The sequence below is a fragment of the Typha latifolia genome, chromosome 2 (genome assembly GCF_019914945.1).
Source record: "Typha latifolia isolate L0001 chromosome 2, TyphaL0001v2, whole genome shotgun sequence".
Classification (NCBI taxonomy): Eukaryota; Viridiplantae; Streptophyta; class Magnoliopsida; order Poales; family Typhaceae; genus Typha; species Typha latifolia.
In genome coordinates this window covers 15,577,178-15,593,504 of record NC_133087.1, presented here as the reverse complement: position 1 = coordinate 15,593,504, position 16,327 = coordinate 15,577,178, and the positions used below count along the sequence as shown (strand labels likewise).

Genomic DNA, 16,327 nt, shown 5'->3' with positions numbered 1-16,327 from the left:
AAGCTAACCTCAATGAAGATAAATATACAGTACTATCAATATTTTCTTTTACTGCTGATTGCATCGAAGTATTATAAAAAATTAGAGAAATTTATCAAATACTGATGTTAATTAGCCTTTTTAACCGTTAGTCACCATCTAAATGAGGTACTTAGGTATTTTATTTTTATTTTTTAAGATAACTAAATATTTACTATTTCATTAGCTACTATTAGGTTAAAGTAATTAAAAATATTTTTGATGTGATAAAAATAAAATATATGGGTTATATATTCAATATATATATATATATATATATATATATAAGATATAGACTGAATGATAAATGAAGACAAAATATAAGATATATATTCGATAATTTTTTGAGTTAATTACATTTAGTCTCCATCAACTATCACCGTTTTTTTACATACACATTCTAAATTAAGAAATTTTTTAACTCATGAATTAAGGTGGGTATACTTATTTTTTGTTCATCCCTCATTTTTTTAATATATTTTAATAAATTCTAAGGTGCTTAACTATTCATGTTTGCATCTAAAAGGCGATAGACCATTAGTTAGGCATCTTACGGTGGCTTCTCTAGAGAGAACTTAATAACAGAGTCTTAAAAAGAGGAAAGTAAAATTTTGGCGGCCTCTGACCTCTAAATCCCCCTCTCAGGTACTTGGAAGCTCTGGTGTTATCCTTCCTCTGATGCTCATTGATAAGCTTCGACGAGTTCTTTGTCCTAACTGCCCTGTACAACTTCAGCACAGGAGGGAGTTGAAACTTGAAACCATACATCTCACATGGCTTTAATGAAGATGATTAAAGTTTTCCTATCAATCTAAATCACAGCCTAATTAATTATAAACTCAATGCATGCATGTGACTCTGTAAAGGAAAGAGAAGTAATTTAGGTAGGAGGAGGAAGCATCTGGGAACCCCCTACATTGTCTTGCATCATTCTATCACCATCAAAGAGAATTTTGAACTGGAATCCAGCCTCATTTTGGAGACCAACAATGCTCTCTCACATGGCTAAACAACTACTTTGCATTGGCTTTGGAGGTCACAAATTTACACATTGACATGGTCGTGATCTCTCACTGTAAAAAAAAAAAAAAAAGAGTTCGTAGGTTATAGACAACTAAGTCGACCCTCTCATTAAAGTAGTCTAAGTAGGATTTTCTATTCATTTGTATACGAGATGAATTGTAGAGGGAGTGAAAGTTCTAGTTTAGCCCTAATCTTATACTTATTGTAAAAGACTAACTAACTTTTCTGATATATTGACTTATGATTCAGACTTAATACACTTTGAGTGCATTTGGCATCATGCCCTTGGAATGAAAGGAGGAAAAAAAGAAGAAGAAGAATAAGTTAAGAGCTCAACTCCAACTTCTAATTTTATAAAGCAATCAAGAACCTAGAGGAAATGCCAATTGATTCCTTGATATTGCAGTAATTATGTAGTTTGATTGCATTAATTAGGTGCCACTTCGACCAACAAGCAATTTGTTTCAAAGAGCCACTCATTAACTCTGGACCACTTGCATCCCTATCTGGACTTTGTACACCCTTTCCACCAATTCATGCAACCAGTTTTCAAGATGGACCTTTCATTAGCTGCCAACTCAACAAAAGTTATTAAGATTTCAATTTTGATTCTCCTCTTAGCCTCCCGGTATAATATCCTATTTTAATTTTTATAGGCTAACTCTCTTTGATATATAAGTTAGAACAGCGAATCTAAACTATATACATATATAGAGTTACCGGTGAAAATTATCAAAATTTCATCCCAAACCTGGATCTAATATTGATCATACGAAGTGATCAAAGTGAAAAAAAAAAACCCCTCTATTGTTCGAGTAATTGTTAGGATCAAACTGAAAAATATGGCTTGTTTTGTTTCCAAGAGATACTGTTATAAAAGTAGAATGATGAAAGAGTCGGTAAGAAGGACCAAATGGTCCTGTACAATTATCATGGATAGATGAGATGAGATAGTTGACCAGCCCTTATCAAGAGTTCACAAATGGCAGCCATGCATTAGATTTAGGGAAAATAAATATATTAAATTTGGAGGTTAAAGTTAAACATTTACTTACTCAGAGATCAGAGTTTTTGACAGAACTCGTGTTCTAATTTTTTTTTACTAAAATAGACTATCTCTTAAATTTATTATTAAATAGAATTTAATTCACCGTAATTCTAATAAAATTGTTGAACTAATTAGTATTTTTTTTCTTAGGTAAAAATATTTGTTCAGCGTTTTATATATATAAATTTTTTTAACTCAGTCTTTCAACGGTTAAAATAAAAAAATATCTAACAATAAAAATATTGAACCGATCAGTGTAGAATTTTTTTATCAGGGCTTTAGTAAATTAGGCTCTATTTTGATAATAAATTCTAGTTACAGTCTACTTCAGTTTTTTTTTAAAAAAAAAAAAACGAGGGATCCAGCAAAAGTTGCTGCAACTTGGGTTGCAGATGATCGGTTGATTGTGGATGGATTGATTAACACACGTGTAGATGGTGGAGTCGTCGCTTTAGTTCTAAGTTAGTCAAAATACAGTGGAGAAGAAGAAGAAGAGAGTGAAAAGGCCATTGCTCATTAAGATATATATATATATATATATATTATTATATATTTCTCACAAGTTAGATGGAGAAAAAAAGAAGCAATTTTTATTCCTGAAATGATCCTTATCTTCGTGTCCATTTTACCCATCGCCTTCTTCCGAATATGCCCTTCTCTTCTCTCTCTCTCTCTATAGCTCTGGATTGGTGGATCCCATAGCTGGGCTGGCGTTGAGCTCTCCTTTGTTGGTTCTTTATAAGTATTTTTGTCTCCTTAGCGACACAGAGAGAGAGAGAGAGAGAGAGAGAGAGAGAGAGAGCTCTTTTTTGGGTGCGTTTCCTAGTTGCCCCAATCGACCAAATCGAGTGATTGGAACCCAGCAGAAGAAGAAAGACCCCTCCTTTTTTTCTCCTCTCTCGCCTCTCTGTCCTCTGTGGGATTCCGAGAAGAGGAGCCCATCGGTTTCTCTGTGATTTGATCAGCGTTCAGATCTGGGCGCAACTCAACCGAGAAAAAAAGGTGATCTTTTGGGGGTTTTTTTTTCTCCTTCTTTGAACCATGTTGATGTTTTATCTAAGGGAGGAGATCTAATTCGCTCGCTGATGTATTTGTTCCTCTTTCTTTGTAGAAAAGTGAAGTGGGTTTTCTTTAGCTTGGAATTTGTGAGCCCAAGATGACGAGATGGTGCTATTTTTGGTCCTTTTCCGATCAGTAGATTTCTTGGCACCTCTTTTTCTTCTTACGTGGGGAATAAGGGAGGTGGATTTATAACGCTGGACGGGGGCTTCCATCAGATTTGAAGTTGGAAGTCGTCTTTGAAAGTAGCAGCGGTAGTCGAAGCCCAACGTTTTCCTCATTGCGCATTGGTTGATATAGGAGGTAAGAAAGGAATGTGGATGCTTAGTTTGGATCTCATATTCTTATGATCTGTAGCGTGGCCCAGTGTGTTTTTGTTTTCCTTGCTTTCAAGTAGCTCAATAGAGGCAAGTTAAAATTTTTGGTGTTGTAGTCGTTTGTTCGTAGTCTAACATCCGTTGTTTGCCGTGTATTTTGCTTGTTTTTCCAATTACAGTGAAGGAAGAGGGATCCTTGTGATTGCATTTTGGATAGATAGACTTGTAAAATATAGATGATAGCTCGATCTATGAGGCAGTTCTTGGTGAGATGAGGGATGTTAGCTGCTTTGATGAACCTCTTGAGGGCCTGTTGGGGCCCATCATTGGATCGGTACGCCCACACAGGCTCCGATGCTCGGCAAGACGGGCTTCTCTGGTACAAGGACTGTGGCCAGCATGTGTGCGGTGACTTCTCCATGGCTGTCATGCAGGCGAACAACTTACTCGAGGACCAGAGCCAGGTCGAGTCTGGTCCGCTGAGCTCGCTTGAGTCTGGGCCTTATGGGACCTTCATCGGGATCTATGATGGACATGGTGGTCCGGAGACATCCCAATATATCAACAACCATCTCTTTCATCATATCAAGAGTAAGATTCTGATGTTTGAGATAGCATTTGTAACTCTTCTTCAACTTGTTCTTTCCTTTGTTGGGTAGTGATGTTATAGCTCATAGCTTTACTAGATGTTCCTCACAATAAATGAAGTGAATGCATACATTTTGTCCAATATAAGCATGAAAGTAATATTGCTTCAAGTACTTGCACGGTGAAAATTCCAAGAATACCTTATTTATTATATGCTTTTCAGTTGCATGGTCTCTGACTGAGCTTTCTCCTCCATTTCTTTATGTAACTTCAGATGCATACTGGATTTTCCATTAAAATTTAACTTATTTTGACCCGATCATTTTTAAAAAACAATGCTGTAGTATGTACTTAGGGTCGATATTCCATTTGGTAGAATTTGTTACCATAAATCTATACTTTGCAGGATTTGCATCAGAGCAACACTCAATGTCAACTGATGTAATTAGAAAAGCATTCCAGGCTACAGAAGATGGGTTCTTTTCTTTGGTCACCAAACAGTGGCCCATCAAACCTCAGATTGCTGCTGTTGGCTCTTGCTGTCTAGTTGGCATAATTTGTGGAGGAACTCTCTATATTGCTAACCTTGGAGACTCCCGAGTTGTTTTAGGGAGGCTTGTTAAGGCAACTGGAGAGATTCTGGCAATCCAGCTATCAACAGAACATAATGCAAGCATTGAGTCAGTTAGACAAGAGTTGCGTTCGTTACATCCTGATGACTCACAAATTGTCGTCTTAAAGCATAATGTTTGGCGTGTCAAGGGCATTATCCAGGTACTTGGCCTTTTTCCTGTTTCATTTAGTTTGCAGTTTGAGACAAAGCAACTTGTCCCCTATAAATCTTTGCCCATCGTGGATATCTAGATACTTTACATCATTCCGTGTGGCGGATACTATCATGTATATGCATATTTTCTACATTGGACCCTTTTTCCACATCTATATAATATATTACAGTTTAATCCTTCACTTTTTTTTTGTAATTTAGCTTAAGAAAACAGATTTTCTGAATATTTACTAGTTAAGAAGATGAACATACAACAGATGAATTAGTTAATGGGTGTGTCACTTATTTGTATAGATATAAATTGTCGAAAGCCACTTATAAGACCATTGAGTTGCTACTGTATATCTAAAAAAAAGATGCTCTATCAAGCATGCAAATAAGCACACAATTATTTTATGTTTGATGTGTGATTGACACAAAATATGTTCTATATGATTGGGTATTCCAAGTAATCTATATGTCAAATACTAATAGGTTGAAATTATGACCTATCCCCCTATATCAAGGTCTCCAAAAATGAGTGAGTGTGAGGCTGAGAGACTTTAAGCCCCAGAATAGTCCCATGAGATCTAAGTTCTTTCAACCTGAAGATAAATGATGGATGGCCATTAAATCAGAAATTCATTCTCTTGACAACTTTCTAGAATATTTAGAGTGTCTAAGCAACCCTTTACATATTACTGTGGCTCCTCATCTGTGAAATGCATGATCTCAAAGTAGATATGGTATGTTATATGATGTGTAGTGGCCCTGCGTTAATGAGGTAGAATCTCAAACTGCATTATAGTTCATATTTATTTTATGACTCCTGCATCAAGATGTGCTTTCAATTCCCAAGTTATGTGGTCGACAATATTCTTTAGCATTCTTTCTGTGCTTGTATGTCTCAATCCAATATCATTAGCATTTCTGTTTTAGGTACTTTCAGTTGTTGTAGGTCCTTTTTGATGACGTGAACTTTCAAAGAAGGTGTTCGTTCCATTGTGTCCATCTCGGTAGATAGGAAGCTTCCCTAACTCTTCCTGAGGACCATCTCAGATCTATATGTTTTCATGTTACATATCTGTGTTTCTATTGATTGTTGCCTTAATGTATCAATGCTCAGGAAGTATTTTCTCTTTTGCAGGTATCAAGGTCAATTGGAGATGTATACCTTAAGAAACCAGAGTTCAATAGGGAGCCTTTGTATTCCAAGTTTCGACTTCGAGAGCCATTTAAAAAACCAATACTTAGTTCTGAACCATCAATTTCTGTGCAACCATTACAGTCACATGATCAATTTCTCATTTTTGCATCTGATGGACTCTGGGAGCACCTCAGCAATCAGGAAGCAGTTGATATTGTCCAAAATCATCCCCACAGTGTACGTGTTTCATTCTCAATAGTCTTCTTGTACAGATCTGTTCTTTAGCGTGTAGCTCTTTGGACAGTAAATGCATTTGCTCAATGCATTCTTTAGATTAGGCGCTGCCCTCTAAAATTACTCTCTACTTACAAATATTGTAGAGGATGTTCTTTCACTGATGGATACTAGGCTAGTAAACTGTATGAGTTGGTTCTTCCTATCCATTCATTGTCAACAAAATTCAAGGACTACCTACATATGCTTACTGCATTCTAGGCATGCCTAAGCAAAGTTCTTAAGACATTGGCAAGATATTGACCTAGTTAGTAGAATTATCGGCATTCTATAATTTGGATAGGGAGATGCAGCATTCTCTGGGAAGAGAATGTTGTATGGGCAAATATACTGGTAATGTCGTATTTAAAAAAGATGTGGACTGAGATGACGGCTCTGAATTGCTTTATAAAATTGTTCTCAGTTGCAAATTTGGTTCATGCAGGGGAGTGCTCGAAAGCTCATGAAAGCTGCATTGCACGAGGCAGCTAAGAAAAGAGAAATGAGATACTCTGATCTCAAGAAGATCGATCGCGGAGTGCGACGGCATTTCCATGATGATATAACCATTGTCGTTGTATTCCTCGATTCTAATCTTATTAGCAAAGCCAGCTCGAACAAAGGTCCCTCACTGTCTCTAAGAGGGGGTGGCATTAGTCTGCCTGCGAACTCACTTGCACCGTGCACAACTCCAGCAGAGCTAAGCAATTCTTGATGAAGCCAACTCCACCTCCTTTCGCTTTACTACATCAAACACGCACCTGGATATTTCTTCGATGCAGGTGACATCGATCTACTTCATCATACATCGTCGCCGAGAGCATCCAATCCCTCTTGATTACAGGATTAGAGAGATCTCACTTCCTAGTGTATTAATAGCAAGATTGAAGATGGAGTTTGTATTAGTTTTCTAGTTATGTTTCTTTACCATCTCCATCTTTTTTTTTCTTTTTCTTTTTCTTTTTCTTTTTTATTTTCCTTTCACCATGTGGGCTTAGCTCTGTATATTGTTTGGTGTTGTTCACAAGAAACCTCATTTGTGTTCGGTTCATGGAATCTTTTGATCTTTATAGATAGAGATGGCCAAATCCTTCAGACTTTAAAAAAAAGATTGTCATGAGTGAATATTTTTTAGTTGATGCAGCAATGAGCTTTCTCTTGATTTTTTTCATATGCATCATCCTGATCTATAAATGTGACAAACAATGAATAAGAGCTCATGTCTTCTCATATTAACCTATTAACTAGTCTAAAATCTTAAGCTGATAAAAATAATAATTAATCTTTTAATAATTGTGAGAAAATATATTTCACTCGAAAACAAGTGGTGCTATATTTTTTTTCAAAGAAAAGACTGGTAATAACAAAGATAAATTTAGGTTCTATCAATACATAATAGAGGTTATGATTTTTAATACTTCCATAAATTTTAGGATTAATATTTAGTAGATTCTCCACGGATGCTATATGTGAATGGTTTCGATATACTTATGGAAGAGTTGGCCTAATTATTCTATCTATATATTGAAGAGGATTAGCTCGTTTGTCGCTTATGATTAGCTTTGTGAACTTATACAAATGTATATTAGATTAATTACATTATGTCCACCTTCAACTCTTTCTTTTAAAAAATGTGAACAATATATCTCATAAATTATTTAATTATATCACAAATCCTTGAAAATTCTATTAGAAAAATTGACTAACTAATTAGACGAATAAAAATACTATTACTTTCTTTCTTTCCCTCTCCTATTAGAAGCATATTTTAAAGGAATTTGAGAAGATCCATTTAGAGATTAATATTTAGAGAAATTGCTGTAGAGATGGGTTGCTAAAAATAAATGTAACGAATAAAGGAGGAGGAAGAGGAAGAGGGAGGCAATTTAGTTTGTCTATTAAGTTAGTAAGAATTTTTAAAATTATTTATATGAGAAGTTCTAATGAAATATTAAGATGACTTAGCAATATATTTAAATAGCTTAAGGAATTATATAAGTATATGTGTTTGATAATTAAGAGGTCAAGATATAATTATCATGATTTTTTACCCTTTCTTTGCTTCTAATAACCTCTTCCACGTCTGATGGAAGCTCTTTGGATGCCTTCTTTTTCTTTCTCATTCTCTCTCGAACACACAGAAAGAAACATCAGCCAAAATGGGCATCAAAGATCCTCCAAATGCTCCGCTTCTACTCCTGCTCCTACTACTACTACTACTACTCTACTTCCCAACGCCGCTCTACGCCTCTTCCAATCCTACCCCCCCTCCTCTTCCCATCCTACCCATCCCCTCCTCCTCCCAGCTCCGATGGCAACTCGGCGAGATGGCCCTCTTCATCCACTTCGGCCCCAACACCTTCACCGATTCCGAGTGGGGCTCCGGCTTCGCGGAGCCCTCTGTTTTCAACCCCTCCGACCTCGACGCCTACCAATGGGCGCGCGCCGCCGCGGCCGGCGGATTTGCTAGGGTCGTCATCACGGCGAAGCACCATGATGGCTTCTGCCTCTGGCCGTCTTCTTACACCAACTACTCTGTTCGCTCGAGTCCTTGGAAAGAAGGCCAAGGGGACGTCGTCGCGGAGCTCGCGGCAGCGGCGAAGAAGTTCGGCATCGGCATGGGGGTCTACCTCTCGCCGTGGGATCGCCATGATTCTTCCTATGGGAAGACAGTGGAGTATAACGAGCACTACTTAGGCCAGATGAGGGAATTGCTTACTGGGTATGGAAGTTTCCTCTTTGATAGGATTGTTGGATAAAAATGGGTGTTTTTGTGGCAAAAAAAAATTTTCGTTCTTTTTCTTCTTGGTTTTGTGGGTTTTTCCTGAATTAGAGCTCTGGTTCGCGTAAAGATGCGATTCTGAAATCTTCTTCATGGGAAAAATATAATAATGGCTAAATTTGTGTTTTGTTCTATCTGAGTTTTTGACGTGGTGAAAGGGTTTTGCTGATTTTAAGGAGTGGATTTGCGTAAGATTGTTTTCATCAGCAAAAATGGGATCCCTTTATACTTCTCATTGAATTCTTGTAAGTAATCTTCAAATTCTTCATTCCTGGAATATTTTGGAGCAGTTATGGTGATATCCAGGAGGTGTGGTTGGATGGTGCAAAGGGTGAGGGCGAGAAGGACATGGATTACTTGTTTGAATGCTGGTTTAGTCTTATTCATCAGCTCCAGCCCCAGGCGGTTATATTCTCCGACGCTGGACCAGATAGCCGATGGGTTGGAGATGAGGCAGGAGTAGCTAGTTCTACTTGCTGGTCTCTTTTCAATCGGAGCTCTGTTACAATTGGCCACACAGATGACCAGTATGTTCTTTTCTCATCCAATTATTAAGTTTTAAGTTGTCTTTGAATCAAGAATAATTTTATCCTCTCAATGTGTTATAGCATCTGTTTTTGAGCCCATGAATGTAGTCATGACTCGTTCGCAATTGCAGGAGAAAATCACATTAACCCTCCTCCTATTTTCGCCACCGAAGACACTAGCATAACGATGATCAGATTTCCAATTTAGAATATATTCAACATACTAATAATGTCTCTATTTTCAAGAAGTATTTGTCTAATCATCATGCTATATTGGCGATGCTTCTCAATTATAGCTGATCTCTGTGCTCCTGCTCCATCATGAATACCTCCTTTATCCTCTTCATAATTACCTGTACTAATTTTTTTAGTTCTTAGTACGTGAAGGTATCTATACATACGTATCGTCTCTGAAAAGGAGAACATATTCCAGAATAGTTGCATTTATTTGTCATGTCATGTGAGAGTGCTCTTAAATTCATACTTTGATAAATGTACTTCTTGGGTTTAAGAACTCTGAAAGGTTTCTGTTTTGGAATCTTCATGTTTAAAATTTTAATTGGAGCTGATCACTATTGGAAGCAATTGTGTATAGAGAGTAGTTATTATGTTGCTTGCACAATAGGCTAGGCAGCACTGCTCCAGCGTGACGAATTTGCCTTGTGGTGTCTCTCTTTTCTTGGCAGACCTTTATTAGGGTCAAGAAAATAATCAGGAAAACTTCCCTATTGTGACAACTGAGAACCGTAAGGCTGTCAATCTATCATGCTACCTTCTAGGTTATCTTTTAAAGACACTCATAAATGTTTATTAAATCTAGTTTCAATATGCTGATCATGGGTCCTATTGTTTTCATGAGTGACATAAAGTTCTACAATGTGGTAAGTTTACTAATTTGTTTTCAACTGTACATAATAGATATTCTGGTAGAGGAGATCCTCATGGCCGTGACTGGGTCCCCGCAGAGTGCGATGTATCCATCAGGCCAGGGTGGTTCTGGCACAAGTCTGAGCGGCCAAAGTCTGCAGTAACTCTGCTTGATATATATTACAAATCAGTTGGCAGGAACTGCCTCTTGATATTGAATGTTCCTCCCAATTCATCTGGGCTAATAGCTGATGAAGATCTTCAAGTGCTTCAAGATTTTACTACACTTCGGAGCACCATATTCTCTCAGAACTTGGCTCAGGATGCCACTATTACTGCAAGTAGTGTGCGTGGAGGTCTCGGTGATCCTCGGTTTGATCCCTCGAATGTCCTCCAAGAAGGTATCTATACTTACTGGGCTCCTGATGAGTCGCAGTCCGAGTGGATAATTTTCCTCGACTTGGGCCAGCCAGCCTCCTTCAATGTGCTACAAATCCAAGAGCCCATTCAAATGGGACAACGTGTCGTCGAGTTTCATGTCGATATTCTGATCGATGGAGAGTGGAAGACGATGATCAGAGGAACAACAATTGGATACAAAAGACTGCTGCGACTTCAGATGGTTGAAGCACAATCTTTGAGGTTCTTCATAGACGGCTCCCGTGCTGATCCTCTGATTTCATTTATTGGCATCTTCATGGATCCCTTCTCCATCAAATATGATTTACCTGATGGTAATAAGACATCTTCCTCTAACAGCCGCCAAATTATAATGATACCAACACATAACCACTCTGGCAATATGAGCATAGCAACAATGTAGTGTTCAGGCATGCTTTCATCTGTTAAAGCTATCCTGAGGATTGAAGACCACACAGTGTGATATAATGTGGTAAGCAGTCATAAGTTTCGACCCCTGATTTGTAATTTATTTTTCCTGTATCCATCCAAGTCATATGATTATTACCTTCCTGGAATCACGGAATATTTTTTAATCTCGATTGTCCCCTTGATATCATGCAGAGCTTGTAAAAGATTGTTCATTTTGTAAAACTCGTTATTGGATTCTAACAATAACAAGGGCCACAACCACTGGTATTGCTACTTTCCTCCTATCATCTCTATCATGCAAGGGTACAACCATGAGTTTTTGGTACTTCAATTAATATATACCTTCAAAAGGTAAGTTTTTCCACAAAGTGCTTATTGATATCTAAAAACAGCAAAGATGAAGGATAGGAAAATGAGTGTGCTACAATGGAATGCAATAACAAACGGGTAGTAAGATCAGTTGCCACATATTGATTGGTTCCTATCGCGCATCAGTATACACTCATCATAATGAATAAGCAGCACAAGGTGACCACAGTTGTCATAAGTAGTATATATTAGATACTATGAACACAAATTGAAAGGGAAGAAATATAATGATAATGCCGTAAATGCTCTTGCTCTCTAGATAAGTAGCTTGTGAGCTTGGAATATCTAAGATCCAATCAAATCAGCACGGTAAGCTTGAATATAAACATACATACACGACTGTATCACAATATATACCATAACACAATGCATAGGAGTCAAGACTAACATTTCAGAGGTTCCACACCAGATCTTCAAAACAGTTGCAGAATAAAATCAGAAGTAGATTCGTGATTTATTACTACAACTCCACAGCATATGCTTGCTCACAGAATCTGATCTCCGAAGTAAGAAAATTGAAAGAAATTAAACTAAGGTAGCAGCACACAATGTGCACAGTTAACATCTCTGCTGTTTTCCAAAACCAGTTAATTCAGTATCTTCGAGGTCCACGGTCCAAGAACCTCCCAGATGGGCACTCATATGCAAAGTGACCCCTTCCACCACAGTTGTGACATATCATGAGGGGGCCCATGCACTCCCTGCTCATATGGCCCATCTGGTTACAACTCCTGCAGACAACATCTCGGAAGCCGCCACGAAGACTGCCACCACCGCCCCTTTCAGCAAGCACATCTGCCTTGGGACACTGTCTGGCAACATGTCCAGCTATGTTGCACAGGTTGCAGACAGGCTCGTTAGGACAGTCGCGTGCGAGATGTCCAGTCTTCCTACAGTTGTTGCAGGCCTTCTCATTGGTGCAGTCAGCAGCAATGTGTCCCTGCTTGTAGCAGTTGTTGCAGAGCCTCAGATCTCCTGGTGGCAGCTGCGGCGCCATGCAGTCCCTTGCAAGGTGTCCGGCCTTCCCGCAGGTGTGGCAGATGCCCTCATTTGGACAGTTGCTGGCCATGTGGCCAGGTTCTTTGCAGTTCCAGCAGAGAGACTTTGTACTGCACTCAGCTGCAATGTGCCTGGCCATCAATCAAAACATATAAAGATCAAATTCCAAGTCAGTACAGAAAAAATTAACAAAATTAATGGAGTGGTCTTAAGTCTTAACTCTAGGCCAATGTATTGTGGTGGCATAACAAATGCAATGAGCTGCACTTCAGAATAGGGAATGGGAGAATAAGAGGTTACGAATGGGGCATCTAAATTCAATTAGAAACAATGAGCACATCACATTATGCTTACAATTATTCAATCCGTTTTCTAAAATCAGTTTGCCTATAGTGCATTGAACAGATATTTGAAACTGCTTTAAAGAATTAAAAGGAACCGGAAAAGTGGGGGAGGCACAGAAAGATAACTGAACAAGATGGTAAATGTTTCCAGGAACATATGCACTATATAGACATAAGACCTGGATTACTAAATCTAATGCATTATGGTTCTTCAAAAACATTTAACCACATACTTACCACCTTAAAATTAAAAAGAAAAATGACAAATCAGTAAGTAGCAAAGTTCAAGCTAGTGTAAGTCAAATAGATACAAGGCAATTTTACTGGGCTATCTGTTATCTCATAGGACATATGGAATAGTGATTCTTATCTCTTACCCAGGAAGGCCACAGTTATTGCAGACAGCCACATTTGGGCATTCTCTAGCAAAATGTCCTGGCCTTTTGCAATTCTTGCACAAATCAATTCGCCTGAAAGCAACAAATAAAGGATGGTAAGTTTATTATGACATTTGCATGTTCTAGTGATAATGAATATTTTGCATATCTTAAAGTGCTTTCAAGAACAATCTTAAAAATATAGAAATTGATAGTGCTTTAGCGACAAAAATCATGCATAGATGTCATAAGGTACAGACAAGTTGTCATAGGCCATTAAGGATAGAAAATAGAATCAATGTGACAAGAACATTTGACATAATGGGTGCTTTTATGAACAATCTTAAGTATGTAGGAACCCAATGAGGCCTTAGTGTCATTTGTCGTGCATAGATATCACAAGTACAAGATACAGACAAGTTCTTACAGACCATGAAGGAAAGAAAATAAGAATCAGGTGACTACAATATTAACAAACACATTTTCACAAAAATATAACTGTTCAGCAGCTTATCAGCACATAATAGTTACATCTATTGTTCATGCCAAAAGTTTCAAACCCACTACAAAAGAACCTATACAAAATAAGATTACTATTGAAGTTAACTAATCATAAATATTCTCCTAGATATTTGCTAATGTATGGAAAACACTTTGTAAGTACTATCCTTCTGTTTCATCCAACTTTGCTATTATTTATATAGTTTCCCAGTGAACTAGTCATGTTGAGTCATTTTTTTCATCAAAAAGTTACACGTACAGAGAGTATGATTCACTGATCAGTAAGAATTAAATCAAACTACAAAACTGCGACGGCAAAAACCTGATTTGAAAAAAGAATTCTATCCTAACAAAAATTGAACAGCTGAGTTAAAATAAAATAAAAATAAAAATCCACTGAGAGAAGCATCCCTCAGTATTCCTAATTCTACTAACCATAAATCTGGACCATCAGATCAAACAAATGCATAAGCCAAGGGAACATAGTACCAAATAAGTATTGCAAGTATGCTTGGATTATTAGTAATATTATCTATCAAACAGAATGATGTCACTTGAAAGTTACTATACTTGCAAAAGCTCATGTATTGGAGCCAACTTAATTAGAAAAAAGTAGTTTATCTTTGCAACAAACAAAACCATCTGCATACGACCAACTTACAGTTAACAAGTTTTTAAGAAATGGAAACTAATGCACAAGTCTGATACATAATAAGTTGGGTCTTTCAGGAATCTCATTAGGATCTCATATTCAGGCAGTACACTACAAAAATCTGTCTACAAATAGCATTGTCTACATAGAAGGATGAATTCTAGCAAAGTTCATAATGGCCTATTCTATGCATTGGTAAGCCATTGCTAAATATTAAGATCCACAAGCAACATATGAAAGAAATAAAGGTAACATAATGGTTAAATGGGCCTTTGATGAAGATAGCCATAATAAATTCTTCTTAATAAAGATTAGCATGCCTAATGAATGGTACTGTAAGTTCCTGGTAGCATCTATCACAAACTAAGGAAATGATTCACATGGACCTGGAACCTCGACGCATGTCCCTCCTGTAGGGCGCATCGCGGTATGAGGTACGCTCACTCCGGATCCTGCGGTCTCTGGGAGGGCTACGGCTGCTTTGACTCATCTTCACTCCTTTCCCCTTAATGCTACCAGCTGCAACCAATCTGCACCACCGCCAACAAAACTACGACCACAACCACCACCACCTTCCTTCCTTCCTGTCCACAACAAAACCACACACACCCAAAGCCACCTCCATGAGTCCAAATCAAACCACCAAACTTCCAGAAAAGAATTAAACCCGTACAACAATTTCTGCACCAAATAAGGTTATCACATATTTCATTCTCGACAACACCCATGCAGATCCCAAAAATCTCATCAAGTTTTAGCTTCATTTCTTCCACTATCCTACTTCGGCAGCATCCACAGATCACAAGATAACATCAAAAGAAGGCATGCCACATGCCATAAACAATAGACCACCCAAACTACTAGAATATAATTTCTCTACCCCGGCATAATCCCCCCAAAATTGGTTCTTTTGATTACTAAAGAAGGATCAGCAGCAACCAAACGCCTCCGGAAGGGGAGGATCTTACGATTCCTCAAAAAAATTATTTCCCCGTAAACAAGAGAATAAATCGCACCCATCAACCTACGCATCCATCAAGAAGAGATCAAATCCAGTATACTGCCTGATGAAAGAATATATATAAGGGAATTTTCCCCTTCGATGAAGGCAAGAGAAGAGAAACAGTTCTTTTAACCAAGAAATCAATAAATTCTCTAACAAAAAAAAAAAAAAACGGATGAACCCTAAGAAACTTAAAAATTAAGCAAGAATATATTTCCTGTCCTCCTCCTTCCATCAATTTATCCCAACAACAATCTACCGCGAGATCAGAAAAAGGAATAGAATACTAAAAAATCCCAAGGAACGACTTCAGATTTCCCCATCCTGTTCGCCGATATACGACCTCTTGGATTAGGGTTAGGGTTTCTTCCTACCTCTCTTCTCCGCCCCCTTCTGCCCCCACGAGTTTTTCACGCCCTAGTCCGCAGAAGAGGAGTCGACTCACCCAGAATTATTCCGACTAATTTATCGGTTTTTTCTTTTAAATACTTCCAACAATGTGCTTTCTTTTCTTTTCTTTTCTTTTCTTTTCTTTTTCTAAAAGGAAAATAATATACCTCAGTAAGTAAATTTTAAACTTATTTATATAAGTAGATTGAGAATTATTTCAAGATAAATTAATTTCTGAGTGATTTTGGGTACTCAAGTTTTTTTTTTTTCCAAAGGAAATTCTGTAGATTATTGTATTCATGTGAACGTTGAGTTACATATCTCATCAAGAATAGGGCCGGCTCATACTGCCGTCGATCGTGAGCGAGCGGCATGACTGGCTAGCAAATGAGCTAACGACTCATGTAGCATACTGATTAAGAGGTTAAGGGATAACCATTTACTGC

The 16,327-nt window shown here is 37.7% G+C and overlaps 3 protein-coding genes across 3 annotated transcripts; 2 read left to right on the top strand and 1 right to left on the bottom strand.

Moving 5' to 3' along the window:
- Window positions 1-2,793: 2,793 nt before the first annotated feature.
- LOC140782353 (probable protein phosphatase 2C 60) lies at window positions 2,794-7,410 on the top strand. Its single transcript, XM_073128874.1, has 6 exons — window positions 2,794-3,091; window positions 3,201-3,451; window positions 3,645-4,056; window positions 4,460-4,827; window positions 5,967-6,203; window positions 6,685-7,410. Exons 3-6 carry the CDS (start codon window positions 3,744-3,746, stop codon window positions 6,952-6,954), a joined length of 1,188 nt encoding a protein of 395 aa, XP_072984975.1. The 5' UTR covers window positions 2,794-3,091; window positions 3,201-3,451; window positions 3,645-3,743; the 3' UTR covers window positions 6,955-7,410.
- Window positions 7,411-8,329: 919 nt separating this feature from the next.
- Window positions 8,330-11,519, top strand: LOC140781487 (putative alpha-L-fucosidase 1). The gene is made up of 3 exons (XM_073127470.1): window positions 8,330-8,961; window positions 9,312-9,548; window positions 10,467-11,519. Exons 1-3 carry the CDS (start codon window positions 8,399-8,401, stop codon window positions 11,236-11,238), a joined length of 1,572 nt encoding a protein of 523 aa, XP_072983571.1. The 5' UTR covers window positions 8,330-8,398; the 3' UTR covers window positions 11,239-11,519.
- A 450-nt stretch (window positions 11,520-11,969) lies between these two features.
- On the bottom strand, window positions 11,970-15,949 carry LOC140781488 (uncharacterized). The gene is made up of 4 exons (XM_073127471.1): window positions 15,866-15,949; window positions 14,875-15,072; window positions 13,336-13,428; window positions 11,970-12,745 (listed from the first exon to the last, which is right to left on the bottom strand). The coding sequence occupies exons 2-4, from the start codon at window positions 14,976-14,978 to the stop codon at window positions 12,208-12,210; spliced, it is 735 nt and encodes a 244-aa protein (XP_072983572.1). The 5' UTR covers window positions 14,979-15,072; window positions 15,866-15,949; the 3' UTR covers window positions 11,970-12,207.
- Window positions 15,950-16,327: the final 378 nt, after the last annotated feature.